Source organism: Urocitellus parryii, chromosome 4 (assembly GCF_045843805.1).
Source record: "Urocitellus parryii isolate mUroPar1 chromosome 4, mUroPar1.hap1, whole genome shotgun sequence".
Lineage (NCBI taxonomy): Eukaryota > Metazoa > Chordata > Mammalia > Rodentia > Sciuridae > Urocitellus > Urocitellus parryii.
The window spans coordinates 201,549,149-201,561,695 of NC_135534.1; the positions used below are offsets into that span (position 1 = coordinate 201,549,149).

Sequence of the window (12,547 nt, forward strand, 5' to 3'; positions counted from 1 at the left end):
CACACCACACATTTTCAGCACAGCCCCCCATCATGATTGTGGCCCAGCACATCAACGGTGCTGAGGGTGAGAAACCCCGAGTTACACAGATCGTGTGTTGGGGCCACCTCCAATTCCTTTCATGGCAAGTGATGAAAGCTCTGTATCAAACATACATCCTGAGTCTGTACAATTCTCCCCAAACCCAACACTCACATGTAGTTGTTGCATTACTAAGAAGCCTCCTAAAAGCACTTCTGCCTGAGTGCTTCTCCACCCCGAGCCAGGGAAATTGTCTTAAAACAAAGCCCTTACACATCACTTCTCTGCTGCAGAGGCCGCCTGCTGTACTTTCTCATGCCTGCGGCCTCCTCACTCAGGTTCTGCGATCCCCCAGCGGCTCAGCTGCAGCCACACTGGACTGATCTTTGAACACACCAAGCTATTTTCTGCCTCTAGAGCTTCTGTATTTGCTATTTCTTCTGTCTGGAGCATTCCTTCTCCAAATGTTCACATTTCTGGCTCCTTCTCCCTAATCAGATCTCTGGCTCAAATGTCACAGAAGTCTTTCTTGACCTGTATACTGAAAAGTGGCCTCTTCTTCCTCCTGTCTGTACCTCACCCTGCCTTATTTTCTTCATAATGATCACTATTTGCCGTTGTTTTTTTCTCTCTAATTACAAGCTCCACGGAGGAGAAAAGCTCTGTCTGTCTTGTCTTGTTCATTGCCAGATTTCCACACCTACAATGTGCCTGGCAATTACAGACATTCTGATGTTTAGTTAAGGAATGCATGGAACAATTTCTGACTTCAAGGTGTGTGCTGCCAACTACTAACGATGATGCCTGAGCAACCTGTCAGATACCAGTAATGAAAGCTTATGAACCATTCAGTTATAGACGTTCTCAGAGAACATCCTAACCCAGGCAAGTATTCCAATGACCCATCATCCCCAGGAACTGGGAGAGGAGCCTGAGCATACAAGACCAGGGATGTCAGGGAGGCAGGATTTGACTCAAGCACCAAGTGCACAGAAAGGAAAGGGTGCCTACATTTCTGCTCAAGGTCCCTGATACAAACAAGGTCTTCATGAACTTTTAAGACATGGCTTTACTTGTCTCACTGAAAAAAACAAGCCAGGGAGGCGCTCTAACAGCAGGACATCCAGGAAACTGACACAGAGGTATAAAGCACTGGGCCACCCTCGTTACTCGATAGAGCACTATCCCTAACTATGAAACCCAGACAAATTACAAATTTCTTATACTTGGAAGTTCAATGATATTAATTGCCAAATGAGTATTATTATCATTATTATTTTTAATTAGTTACACATGACATTACAATGATCTTGGCAATTCATACATTTGAATCAATTGGGGCATAATTTCTTATTTTTCTGATTGTACAGATTGCAGAATCACACTGGTCATAGAGTCACCTATATACATACAGCAATCATAGTGTCTATTCTTTTCTGCTGCCCTTCCTATCCCCCCTTCCCCTCCCCTCCTCTCCCATCCTTTCTCTCTATCCAATCTAATGTGTCACACTTTTCTTTTTTCTTTTTCTCCTCACAACATCATACATGTATTCTGTATAACGATGAGGGTCTCCTTCCATCTTCCGTGCAATTCCCATTCTCCCTCCTTTTCCCTCCCACCTCTCTTCCCTATTTAGAGGTAATCTTCTTCTCATGCTCTTCCTCCCTATCCCATTTTGAGTCACCCCCCTTATATCAGAGAAGACATTCGGCATTTGTTTTTTAGGGATTGGCTAACTTCACTTAGTATAATGCTAATGCCATCCATTTCCCTGCAAATGCCATGATCTTGTTATTTTTTAAACAGTATTAGAGATTGAACACAACTATACTTGAATTTTATTTTAAGATAGGTTCTAACTTGCCAAGCTGGCCTTGAACTTGTGATCCTCCTGCCTCATGCTCCCAATCACTGGGATTAGGTGTACCATACCTAGATAATTCTTTTTTTTTTGAAATTAAACTCAGGGGCACCTGACCACTGAGTCACATTCCCAGCCCTATTTTGTATTTTATTTAGAGACAAGGTCTCACTGAGTTGCTTAGCACCTCACTTTTTGCTGAGGCTGGCTTTGAGCTCACGATCCTCCTGCATCAGCCTCCCTTGCCACTGGGAGAACAGGCACGCGCCACCATGCCCAGCTAGATAATTCTTAATATAGTCCTGGAGCTCTGAGAGGACTTAATGAGGTGACACTTTCTAGCAGTTGCCTGATGGGAGCACTGAACTAAAGCTAGCTGCATGTTTCCACTGTAAGTACAGAACTTCGGTGATCATGGTATCTCCTCTGCCAGGTAAGCACCAAGTGCAGGACTTTGGCTGATCTCTCCAAACACACTTGTAAAAGATATAAACACTTTTGTGAAACTCTGATTCAATTAGATAAATACCTTCAGCTTCTTTAGCTCAAACTGATGATGTTGTAAAGAATGTTCAAATTCATTTCTGCTTTCTTTCAGGGCTGCATTTTCTTGTTCCAGCTCTCTCTGCAAATCAAGAACACATAATGATCGGCATCTCTGAAATGCCTTTTCTTTTGGTCACTGTAGGGATGTGAAATGACAATAGGGTGAGGGGGTTGGGGTTTGGCTCAGTGGTAGAGCACCTGCCTAGCAAGTGTGAGGCTCTGGGTTTCACCCCCCGCACCACAGGAAAAAAAAAAAGCTGGATGTGGTGGTACACACCTGTAATTCCAGTGGCTTGGGAGGTTGAGGCAGTAGGATCACAAGTTCAAAGGCAGCCTCAGCAACTTAGTGAGGCCCTAAACAATTTGGCGAGACTCTACCTTTTTTTTTTATTTTGGGGTACTGGGATTGAACTCAGGGGCACTCAACTACTGAGACACATCCCCAGGCCTTTTTTGTATTTTATTTAGAGATAGGATGTCACTGAGTTGGTTAGTGCCTTGCTTTTGCTGAGGCTGGCTTTGAACTTGTGATCCTCTTGCCTCAGCCTTCCAACAGCTGGAAATACAGGAGTATGCCCCATGCCAGGCAAGACCCTATCTTAAAACAAATGGTAAAAAAAGGGATGGGGATGCGGCTCAGTAGTTAACTTGGGTTCAATCCCCGGTACCCAAAAAGAAAAAAAAATTATAAACTTCTCAAGGAGGAATAACATGCTTCTCAAAATTGTGGGGCAGGGAAAGGGACTATAAAAAGGGAGAAGTCACTGAGGAGAAACAACATGAGTTTCAGAAAGAACATGAAAAGGCTGAGGGGAATGGTCAGGAAGTGCCAGGAAGGCCCTCGGGGGAAAAAAAATCCATCTATTTTAGATTTCTCTAAAAAGTTGCCATTTCACAGGGTCTCACAAGCAGGGGCTTGTTAGAAAGATCTGACCTTTTGTACAAAGTGAATTCCTAACTGAGGTCAGGAGTCAAGCATGGGGCAGATGAGCTGTGCCTGGGCCCAGTGCTGATGCTCAGCCTCCCTCTGTTCTCCACTCACCATTCTGCACTCAGCAGCTGTCTGGTCGGCTGCCTGTGCCTGCGCCAGGGCGGCCATCTGGGCCTCCAGCACATGGGTGCGTTCCCTGCACTGCTGCTCCAGGGTGAGGGCCTGCTGCTGCGCAAGGCTGCTGTCCCGGTTCGCCGCAGCCTGCAGGGAAACCAAAGCCAGTTAGTGAAAAGAAAAAGAAAAATTTGGGGAGGGGATGGTAATTTTATTCTGGCTCTTTGTGGCCCAAACATGGTACCCAATAGAAATAGATCCTCATCCTAAGGGCCTCCTCCCAGGTATCGTTGAGAAACCCCTGCAGGCCATGCCTATTGATGGCAGACTTGCCCTGTCCCAGAAGACAGCCCAGCATGGGTCTTTCTGCTCTCTATCACTGAGCTACACCTCAGCCCCTGGCATTGGTTTTGATGCCACTGCTGTGCCCTCATGGCATGTGGGGAAGCTCTGGGAACTAGCCCATTCCTGAAGCAGGCCTCCTCAATGGCTGCACAGTGTCCCCCTAAGCTGATGCTTCTCTAGAGTGGCAGTGGAATATAGTGGTAGAACAGGGCTTTGCATGCGAGAGATGCGAGTCCTGCCACTTGCTGACTGTAAGCCCCTGGCCAGTGACCAAAATCCTTCTGAGCTGACCTCTATGAAATGTAGACGACAGTGTGTACCTCTTAGGTGTGCTGCAAGGACTAAGCAAACTTCTGTGTAATGTACTCAGCATAGTACCTCGGATGTGGTAGTCATGAAATCAATTATGGTTGCTTTTTTTTTGTGAGAGAGAGAGAGAGAGAGAGAGAGAGAGAGAGAGAGGGAGGGAGGGAGGGAGGGAGGGAGGGAGGGAGGGGGAGAATTTTTTAATATTTATTTTTTCAGTTTTCGGTGGACACAACATCTTTATTTTATTTTTATGTGGTGCTGAGGATCGAACCCAGCACCCCACGCATGCCAGGAGAGCGCATTACCACTTGAGCCACATCTCCAGCCCATGGTTACTTTTTATTATTTATTTTATTTTTTGTGGTGCTGAGGATTGAACCCAGGGCTTTAAACATGCTTGGCAAGCAGTGTACCACTGAGCTACATCCCCAGCCCTTTTTATTTTTTAGTTTGAGACAGGGTCTTTCTTTCTTTTTTTTTTTTTTAAATATTTATTTATTAGTTATTGGCGGACACAACATCTTTGTTGGTATGTGGTGCTGGAGGATCGAACCCGGGCCGCACGCATGCCAGGCGAGCTCGCTACCGCTTGAGCCACATCCCCAGCCCCGAGACAGGGTCTTTCTAAGTTGCTGAAGCTGGCAGTGAACTTGTGATCCTCCTGCCTTAGCTTCCAGAATTGCTTAAATGACAGGAGTGGACACTGCACCTGGCTGCTGAGTACTTTCTTTTAGTTGTCGATGGGCATTTATTTATTTATTTATGTGTTGCTGAGGCTCAAAACCAGTGCCTCACACATGCTGGGCAAGCGCTCTGCCACCAAGCCCCAGCCCCAGCTCTGGCTGCTGACTACTTTTAACTGTAACTCAGTCAACACACGAGGCTGTGATGACACTTCTTTGCCCATGCTCTCACTAGAGCTTTGACCAGTTCTCCACACTTCTATCACAAGCTGAGGTTGGACCCCTTGAGGAACTACTACCTCTAACTTCCCCAGAATGGGCCAGGGCCTGAAGGTTGGGTGTTGGTGGGATCACCCAGTCAATCCACATCTTCAGGTCACTGGGATCCTCGGCAGCTTCTCAGTCCTTGACCTGCTCTGCCTGCATGCTCACGTCTACCATAATAACTATGTCCAAGGTCAGATCCAGACATTGATGCAGATGCTTGGGAGTGTGTCTGGAGCACCTGCACAAGATCAATGGGAAAGCCCAAGACCTAGTGCCCAAGAAGCACTCACGAGTTCCTGGATCTGTGCATCCTGCGCAGCCACGACATCCCTGCTCTGCCTGAGCCGCTCCTCAGAGGCCTGAAGGCTCTGTTCCAGTTCCTTCACCTATGGGGAAAAAAAGTATTCTTTCTGTTTACAAGAAGCTGAGCAATTTTAACAAATGGTTTTAAAATTCAAATTAGGTTGGGAGTATAGCTCAGTGAGAGAGCATGTGCGTAGCAGCACAAGGCCCTGGGTTCCATCCCTAGCACCAAAAAAAATTAATAAAATAGGTACATGACAGAAAAATGCAAAATGAGAAAAGAAATATCCAGAAGCCTACCATTATAAAACACTAGCATTTGGGGCTGGGATTGTGGTTTAGCGGTAAAGCGCTCACCTAGCATGTGCGAGGCCCTGGGTTCGATCCTCAGCACCACATAAAAATAAATAAATTAAATAAAGATATTGTGTCCAACTACAACTAGAAAATATATATATTAAAAAAAAAGACTAGCATTTTAACACTGTCTCTTCTACTCTGTCTTCTTTTTTTTTGAGATGGGATCTTGCTAAGTTGCTTAGGCTGAACCTGTGACCCTCTTGACTCAGCCTCCAAGCAACTGGGATTACAGGTGTGTACCACTGTAACTGGCAGTTAGGTTTTTTTTTGGTTCTGGAGATGAAGCCCAGGGCCTCATGTGTGCTAGAAAAGTGCTGTGCTAAGAACTATATCCCCAGACCCCGAGAGGGACAGCTTTAACCATCAGGTTCTTCATATACATTCACTAAAAAAATTTAACTAAAAACATCCCCATGGGCTGGGGATGTGGCTCAAGCGGTAGCGCGCTCGCCTGGCATGCGTGTGGCCTGGGTTCGATCCTCAGCACCACATACCAACAAAGATGTTGTGTCCGCCGAAAACTAAGAAATAAATATTAAAAATTCTCTCTCTCTCTCTAAAAAAAAAAAAATTAAAAACATCCCCTTGAGGAGGGGGTTACTATTTCCATGCTGGACAACAGTAATGTTACTTGTCTGTGATTACAACTTTTAGTAGTGGTAGAGCCCGGATTAAAACCCAGTTTTTTCAATTCTTGGGTTCAGAGAATATCACCCAAATGTTAATTTAGAGGCAGAGCTCAAGAAAGATTCATAACCTTAAAAGGTTAAGTGAAATGTTACCATATGACCCAGCAATTCTACTTCTAGGTATATGCCTACGAGAAACGAAAATATGTAACTTCACACAAAAATCTCATATACTAATGTTCATGTAGCATTATTTACAATAGCAAAAAGGTAGCAGCAACCCAAATGTCCATCAATGAGTGAATGGATAAACAAAATGTGATATATTCACCCATCAGAATATTATTCAGCCTTGAAAAAAAATTCTTTTTTTTTTTTTTTTGAGAGAGAGAGAGAGAGAGGAGAGAGAGAGAGAGAGAGAATTTTTTTTTCAATATTTATTTTTTAGTTCTCGGCGGACACAACATCTTTGTTGGTATGTGGTGCTGAGGATTGAACCCGGGCCGCACGCATGCCAGGCGAGCACGCTACCGCTGAGCCACATCTCCAGCCCTGAAGAAGGAAATTCTGATATGTTATGACCTAAATGAACTCTGAAAACATGCTAAGTAAAATAAACCAGATACAAAAGACAAAGGGTATATGACTCCACCTAAGTGATGTACCTGGCATACTCAAAATCAGAGATAGAAAGTAGAATGGTATTTGCCAGGGGCTGGGATAGGAGAGAATGGGGGTTTCTGTTTTAGTGGATACAGGGTTTCAGTTTTGGAAAATGAAAAGGGTCTGGAGATAGATGGTGTGGGCTGCCCAACAAAGTCAACATATACTGAACAACACTGAACCGTATGCCTAAAAAATGGCTTAAATGGCCAATATTATATTATATATTTTTTACTATTAAAAAAAAGCCAGGCACATGTCTATAATCTCAGCAACTCAGGAGGTTGAGGCAGGAAGATCATACGTTTGAAGCCAGACTGGGCAATTTAGCAAGACCCTGTCTCAAGAAATAAAAAGAACTGGGGCTCAGTGGTACAGCACCCATGGGTTCAAATGAACAACCACCACAACAAAAGTATAATTAAAAATAAGATGCCATCAAAGCATCCAAACAGACTCTGAAGGTTCTAGGAGTTAATAAGACATCTACTGGGAAAAGTGTAAAATTTTAATAAAGAGTATAAAATAATCTGAATAAATGGAATTTATATATATTCTCAGAAGGGATTCCTTAATATTATAAAAATGACAATTCTCCCACATAGTCCACACATTTAATGTAACTTCACTAAAAATCCAAGTTAAACTTTTTGATCTCAAAACTTAAGAACTTTAAACTGAAAATTTTAAATTTCTACAAATAGTTAAATCAACCTTTGAAGAAAAGGGGAACGTATCAGGTATCAAGATCTAGTATTGACAACACTATAGTAATAAAAACACTGTAGAATCTATACAAGAGCAGACAGACTGACTAAAGGAATGTACTGAAAAAGGCAGGGGCAAACCCCTGTGCAAATGGAAGCTTAGTATGTGATACGGAGAGCATAAGGATCAACATGGAAAAGAGAGAGTGTTCATCAAATGATGTTGAGAAACGTGGAGAAAAGTAAAGCTTGATTATTTCTTAAAATCACACATAAACACAGTCTGTATATGTGAATTAGAGATCTATTATGCCAATAACAAAATTATAAAATGAATAGAAAAAATACAGAAGATCACTGTGACTTAGAAATAAGAATGCATTCTATTGGTGGGGATATTGGGCACTGAACCCAGGGACACTTTACCATCAAGCCCCTCTTTATTTTTTATTTATTTATTTATTTATTTTTGAGAGAGAGAGAGAGAGAGAGAGAGAGAGAGAGAGAGAGAGAGGATTTTTAATATTTATTTTTTAGTTTTCGGCAGACACAACATCTTTGTTTGTATGTGGTGCTGAGGATTGAACCTGGGCCGCACGCATGCCAGGCAAGTGCGCTACCGCCTGAGCCACATCCCCAGGCCCCCTTTTTATTTTTTTAAACTAAGTTGCTTAGGGCCTCATTAAGTTGCTGAGGCTGGCCTTGAATTTGCAATCCTCCTACCTCAGCCTCTGAGTTGATAGCTTTATAGGCGAGCACCACCATGCCCAGCAAGAATGTATTTCTTAAATGAAATGTCAATGCACAGAGCAAAAACACTGATGGGGCCTTTCTCTTTCTGCCATTTTGGAGCCTGTGAAGGCTGCTGGGAACTGGACTTCTAAAAGCCAAATATGTCTGGAAGCTATAGGCTGGGTCTTTGGAACCAAAAGTCTGCAGCTCCTTCTAAAATTGAAGGTGTTTACGCCAGAGATAGAGTTGAATTCAATTTGGGCAAGAGATGTGCTTATGTGTACAAAGCAAAAAATAGTAAACAAATAATGCCAGAGTGATCTGGGGAAAGGTGATTTCTGCTCATGGAAACAGTGGCATGGTTTGGGCCAAATTCTGAAGGAACCTTCCTGCCAAGGCCACTGGACACAGAATCCATGTGATGCTGTCCTCCTCAAGGATTTAAACTAGTTAAAATTAAATAAAAATGGATTCAAGGGGCTGGAGTTGTGGCTCAGTGGTAGAGCGCTTGCCTAGCATGTGTGAGGCTCTGGGTTCGATTCTCAGTACTGCATATAAATAAGTAAATAAAATAAAGGTCCATCGACAACAAAAAATATTTTTAAACAATGGATTCATGCTTTTTTATTAAAAAGTTGATGAACCTGACTTTATCAAACTTAAGAATTTCTGTTCAAGGAAGGACACATCACCAAAGTTAACAGAATGGTTCAGAACTGAAAATGACAAAATAATACAAACTAGACTATACAATGGAATCCTTCCAACAAAATAAAAGACTGAAACACCCAAAGAAAAGTAAGCACAGGATATGAATTGACAATTCTAAAAGTAGAAACCTGAAAGACTAACAGTCATATAAAGTGATGGCCAAACTCATTAACAATCTTGGCAGTGAAACTAAAGTTATGAACTATCACTTCACAATAAATAGGCTGGCAAAAACTACAAAGCCATGAAATGCCAATGCTGGAAAAGGCAGAAATGCAGACTTAGAAATCTCATGCTTGTTGGAGAAGGAAAGCCAGGTGCAGTCCTTTGGGAACAATCTTGTCCTAGTCACATTTTCTATCACCCTTAAGGACTTAGAACAGGTTGGTCATTGCAGTGTAATCTGTGCTGGCCAGAAGAACAAGGCAATCTGGATGTCTGCCATGTGACAGGCAACTACACAGTACAGTAGGTAACAACAAGCAGTAGATATGGACAGAAGACAGTGCAGTTGAAGATTATCAGAGAAGACAAATCAACAGCTGTATCATTTACAGAGATTAAAAACACATGGCCAAGCAACAGTGGCATATGCCTATCTATAATCCAAGCTCAGGAGGCTGAGGCAGGAGGATTACCAAATTCGAGGTCAGCCTCAGAAATTTAGCAAGACTCTATTTCAAAAAATGAAAAATAAAAAGGTCTGGGGATGTGGCTCAGTGGTAAAGGGCCTCTGGGTTCAATTCCCAATACCAATAAGCACACAAAACAATGCTACCCAATTTAGGTCAATATTGCACCATAAAATGGTCTATATGAACCACATTCAAGTGGTTTCAGTGGTTAATTGGTTTCAAGTGGAAATAAAAAGGAATCAGTAAGCAAGAGAACAATTTTGTGTAAAGCAATGATGGTAATGTGGCAAAGGTAAAGAAAATAACCCTGAATAAGACCCAAAAAGTAGACTCATAGTATGGAAGAGCTGAACAAGGGAATTCGTGGCCACAGCACATCATTCAGCCAGTTTCCAACCAAACATAGGGCACACTAAGAATAAGATCAGTACCCGAGTCTCCAGGATGTCAATGGCCTTAGCCTGACTGCTTCTGGCTGCCAAAAGCTGCTGCCTGGTATCCTCCAAATTCTGCTCAGCAACAATTTTCTGTAAGTTGAAAGACAAGTAAAAGAAAATAGTCATTTCTTAGAAGGCTGAGACAGAAGGATCACAAATTCAAGGTTAGCCTGGGCAACTTAGCAAGACTCTGTCTCAAAATAAAATAAAATGAAAAAGAAAATAGGCATTCCTCCATTGAATAAGTGTTTATTGATGCCTATAATACACTATGCTTTGTGCCATGCCCAGGGAACACATGCACATTGAAAACCCCAGCAAACTGATAAATAATTCACAGATGGTAAAGTACACATAGATAAATTTGGCACAGTTCTTTGTTCCCAAGACTGGGGCAAATGACTAACAACAATAATAAAAAGTTTTCAGCAGAGTGCAATAAGTTTCTGCAAAGAGGGCACATGGCTGGGGAGACAAGGCCACAAGGTAAATGGCAGTTCCTAACTAAAAGGCAGCCAGGACTGGGAGCATCCAGGGCAGAGGGCGATGACAAGGATGAGAAGGGCTTGCTATGTTCAACTGCAACTCCTCACAAGCCAAAGAGATGATGGGTTTAGGTCAAGAATTCAGACTAGAAAGTTGGGCCAAAGGGCTGGATAACAAAGGATTTTTAATGCTGCAAAAAGAAGTTTGAGCCAAGTGCAAGGCACCTGCCTGTAATCCCAGAGACTCAGGAAGATGAGGCAGGGGAACTGCAAGTTTGAGGCCAGGCTCAGAAAGTTAGTGAGACCCTGACTTAAAAAATAAAAAAGGCTGGGGATATAGCTCAGTGGTGAATTGCAACTGGGTTGAGTCTCCAGTATTGGAAAAAAGAAGTTAAAATTTTGTTCTGTATGCAACATTTTTCAAAGTAGGGCCTTCCAAACCCTAGCATTAGATTTACCAGGGGTAGTTAGTTAAACTTGAGGCCTTATATCTGGCCTGCTGAAATGAGCATTTCTCAGGATAGGGCCAGAGATATACACTCTAGTCAACCTCTCAAGTAACTCCTAGGCACTCTACAATGATGATGACTAAACAATAATAGTAATTATCTTTTGTACTAGGTATTAAATCCAGAATGCTTTACCACTGAGTCCAGTTTACCTTTTATTTATTTAATATTTATTTGTCCCCAGTCCAGTTTACCTTTTATTTTGAGATAGGGTCTTGCTAAGTTGCTTAGGGTCTTGCTAGATTGCTGAGGCTGGCCTTGAACTTGTGATCCTCCTGCCTCAGCTTCCCAAATCATCTGGACCATAGGCATTCACAACAGCACCCAGATACAATAATGTTTATAATATTAATAGATAACATGTAGTGAGATGGGAACATGTTCCAATCATCATTCTAAGCACTGACATATTGTCACCCATCTAATCCTAACAATCATTCTGTTTTTGGTATAATACTAAATTCAATTTTAATGAGAAGGAAACAAACACAAAGAGATTAAGTTACTTGCTCTAGGCTACAAGCTCGTAAGTAGAAGAAGCAAGATATGAACATGGCTGTCTCATTCTAGAAATTTGGAACCCACATTATACTCACTGTAGACTGTTTAAGGGAATTGTGGAAGATGTTTAAGGGAGTGATATGATCAGAAGTGCTGTTTAGGAAGGTCGGTTTGGCAGTGAGGTGGAAGACTGTGTCAGAGAGTGAAGGAGAGGCTGATCCTGGACAGCCAGTCTGGAGCCTTCATGCACACTAGGCTAGCACTCTGGAAGCCTGAAGTACAACAGTGGCAGGAGAGATGGAGATATTCAGTTGAAGTTGGAGACAGTAAGTGAGTCTACCCTAGGCTGAGCCCCAAGGGCCTGGCTTTCTCACTTTTGTCATGATGGGGTCAATCACAGGGATACAAAGAGAAGGGACAGAACACCAGCAGAGAATGACCTAAGACCTGAGGAAAAAGTTCACCTACGGTCACTGGGCAAGAGGCCAGACTATTCAATAGCCCCCTCAGCAGAAGTGCATCCCCTGCCCCAGGTAATTTTGCTCATGTCAAAGGGAGATGGTAGCTATTTCCTTTGCCCCATAGCAGAGTGGGAAGGGAACAGTGCAGGAAGACAACACAGCTCAAGTTGGGGCATTAGTCACTAGGTGACCAGGGGGCCATCTGTTCACGTGTATCTCTGAACAAAGCTCCTCTCTTCCCTAAGAAGTACACAGGGGGCATAAGACTAGTTGTTTTTTTTTCGGTGATGCTGGGGATTGAATCCAGGGGTGCTCTACCACTAAGCACATTCCC

General features: G+C 42.8%; 1 protein-coding gene across 6 annotated transcripts in view; it reads right to left on the bottom strand.

The window, feature by feature from the left end:
• Golga1 (golgin A1) overlaps nucleotides 1–12,547 on the bottom strand; it is a 55,641-nt gene that overhangs the window by 18,279 nt on the left and 24,815 nt on the right. For 5 of the 6 annotated variants that reach the window (XM_026386415.2, XM_026386412.2, XM_026386417.2 and 2 more), the window contains exons 12-15: nucleotides 10,252–10,347; nucleotides 5,371–5,466; nucleotides 3,474–3,623; nucleotides 2,415–2,510 (exon numbers count right to left, since the gene is read on the bottom strand). In XM_026386415.2, the coding sequence (XP_026242200.1) occupies nucleotides 2,415–2,510; nucleotides 3,474–3,623; nucleotides 5,371–5,466; nucleotides 10,252–10,347 (438 nt within the window). The remainder of the gene's footprint in view (nucleotides 1–2,414; nucleotides 2,511–3,473; nucleotides 3,624–5,370; nucleotides 5,467–10,251; nucleotides 10,348–12,547) is intronic. The other variant, XM_026386418.2, reaches the window with a different exon arrangement.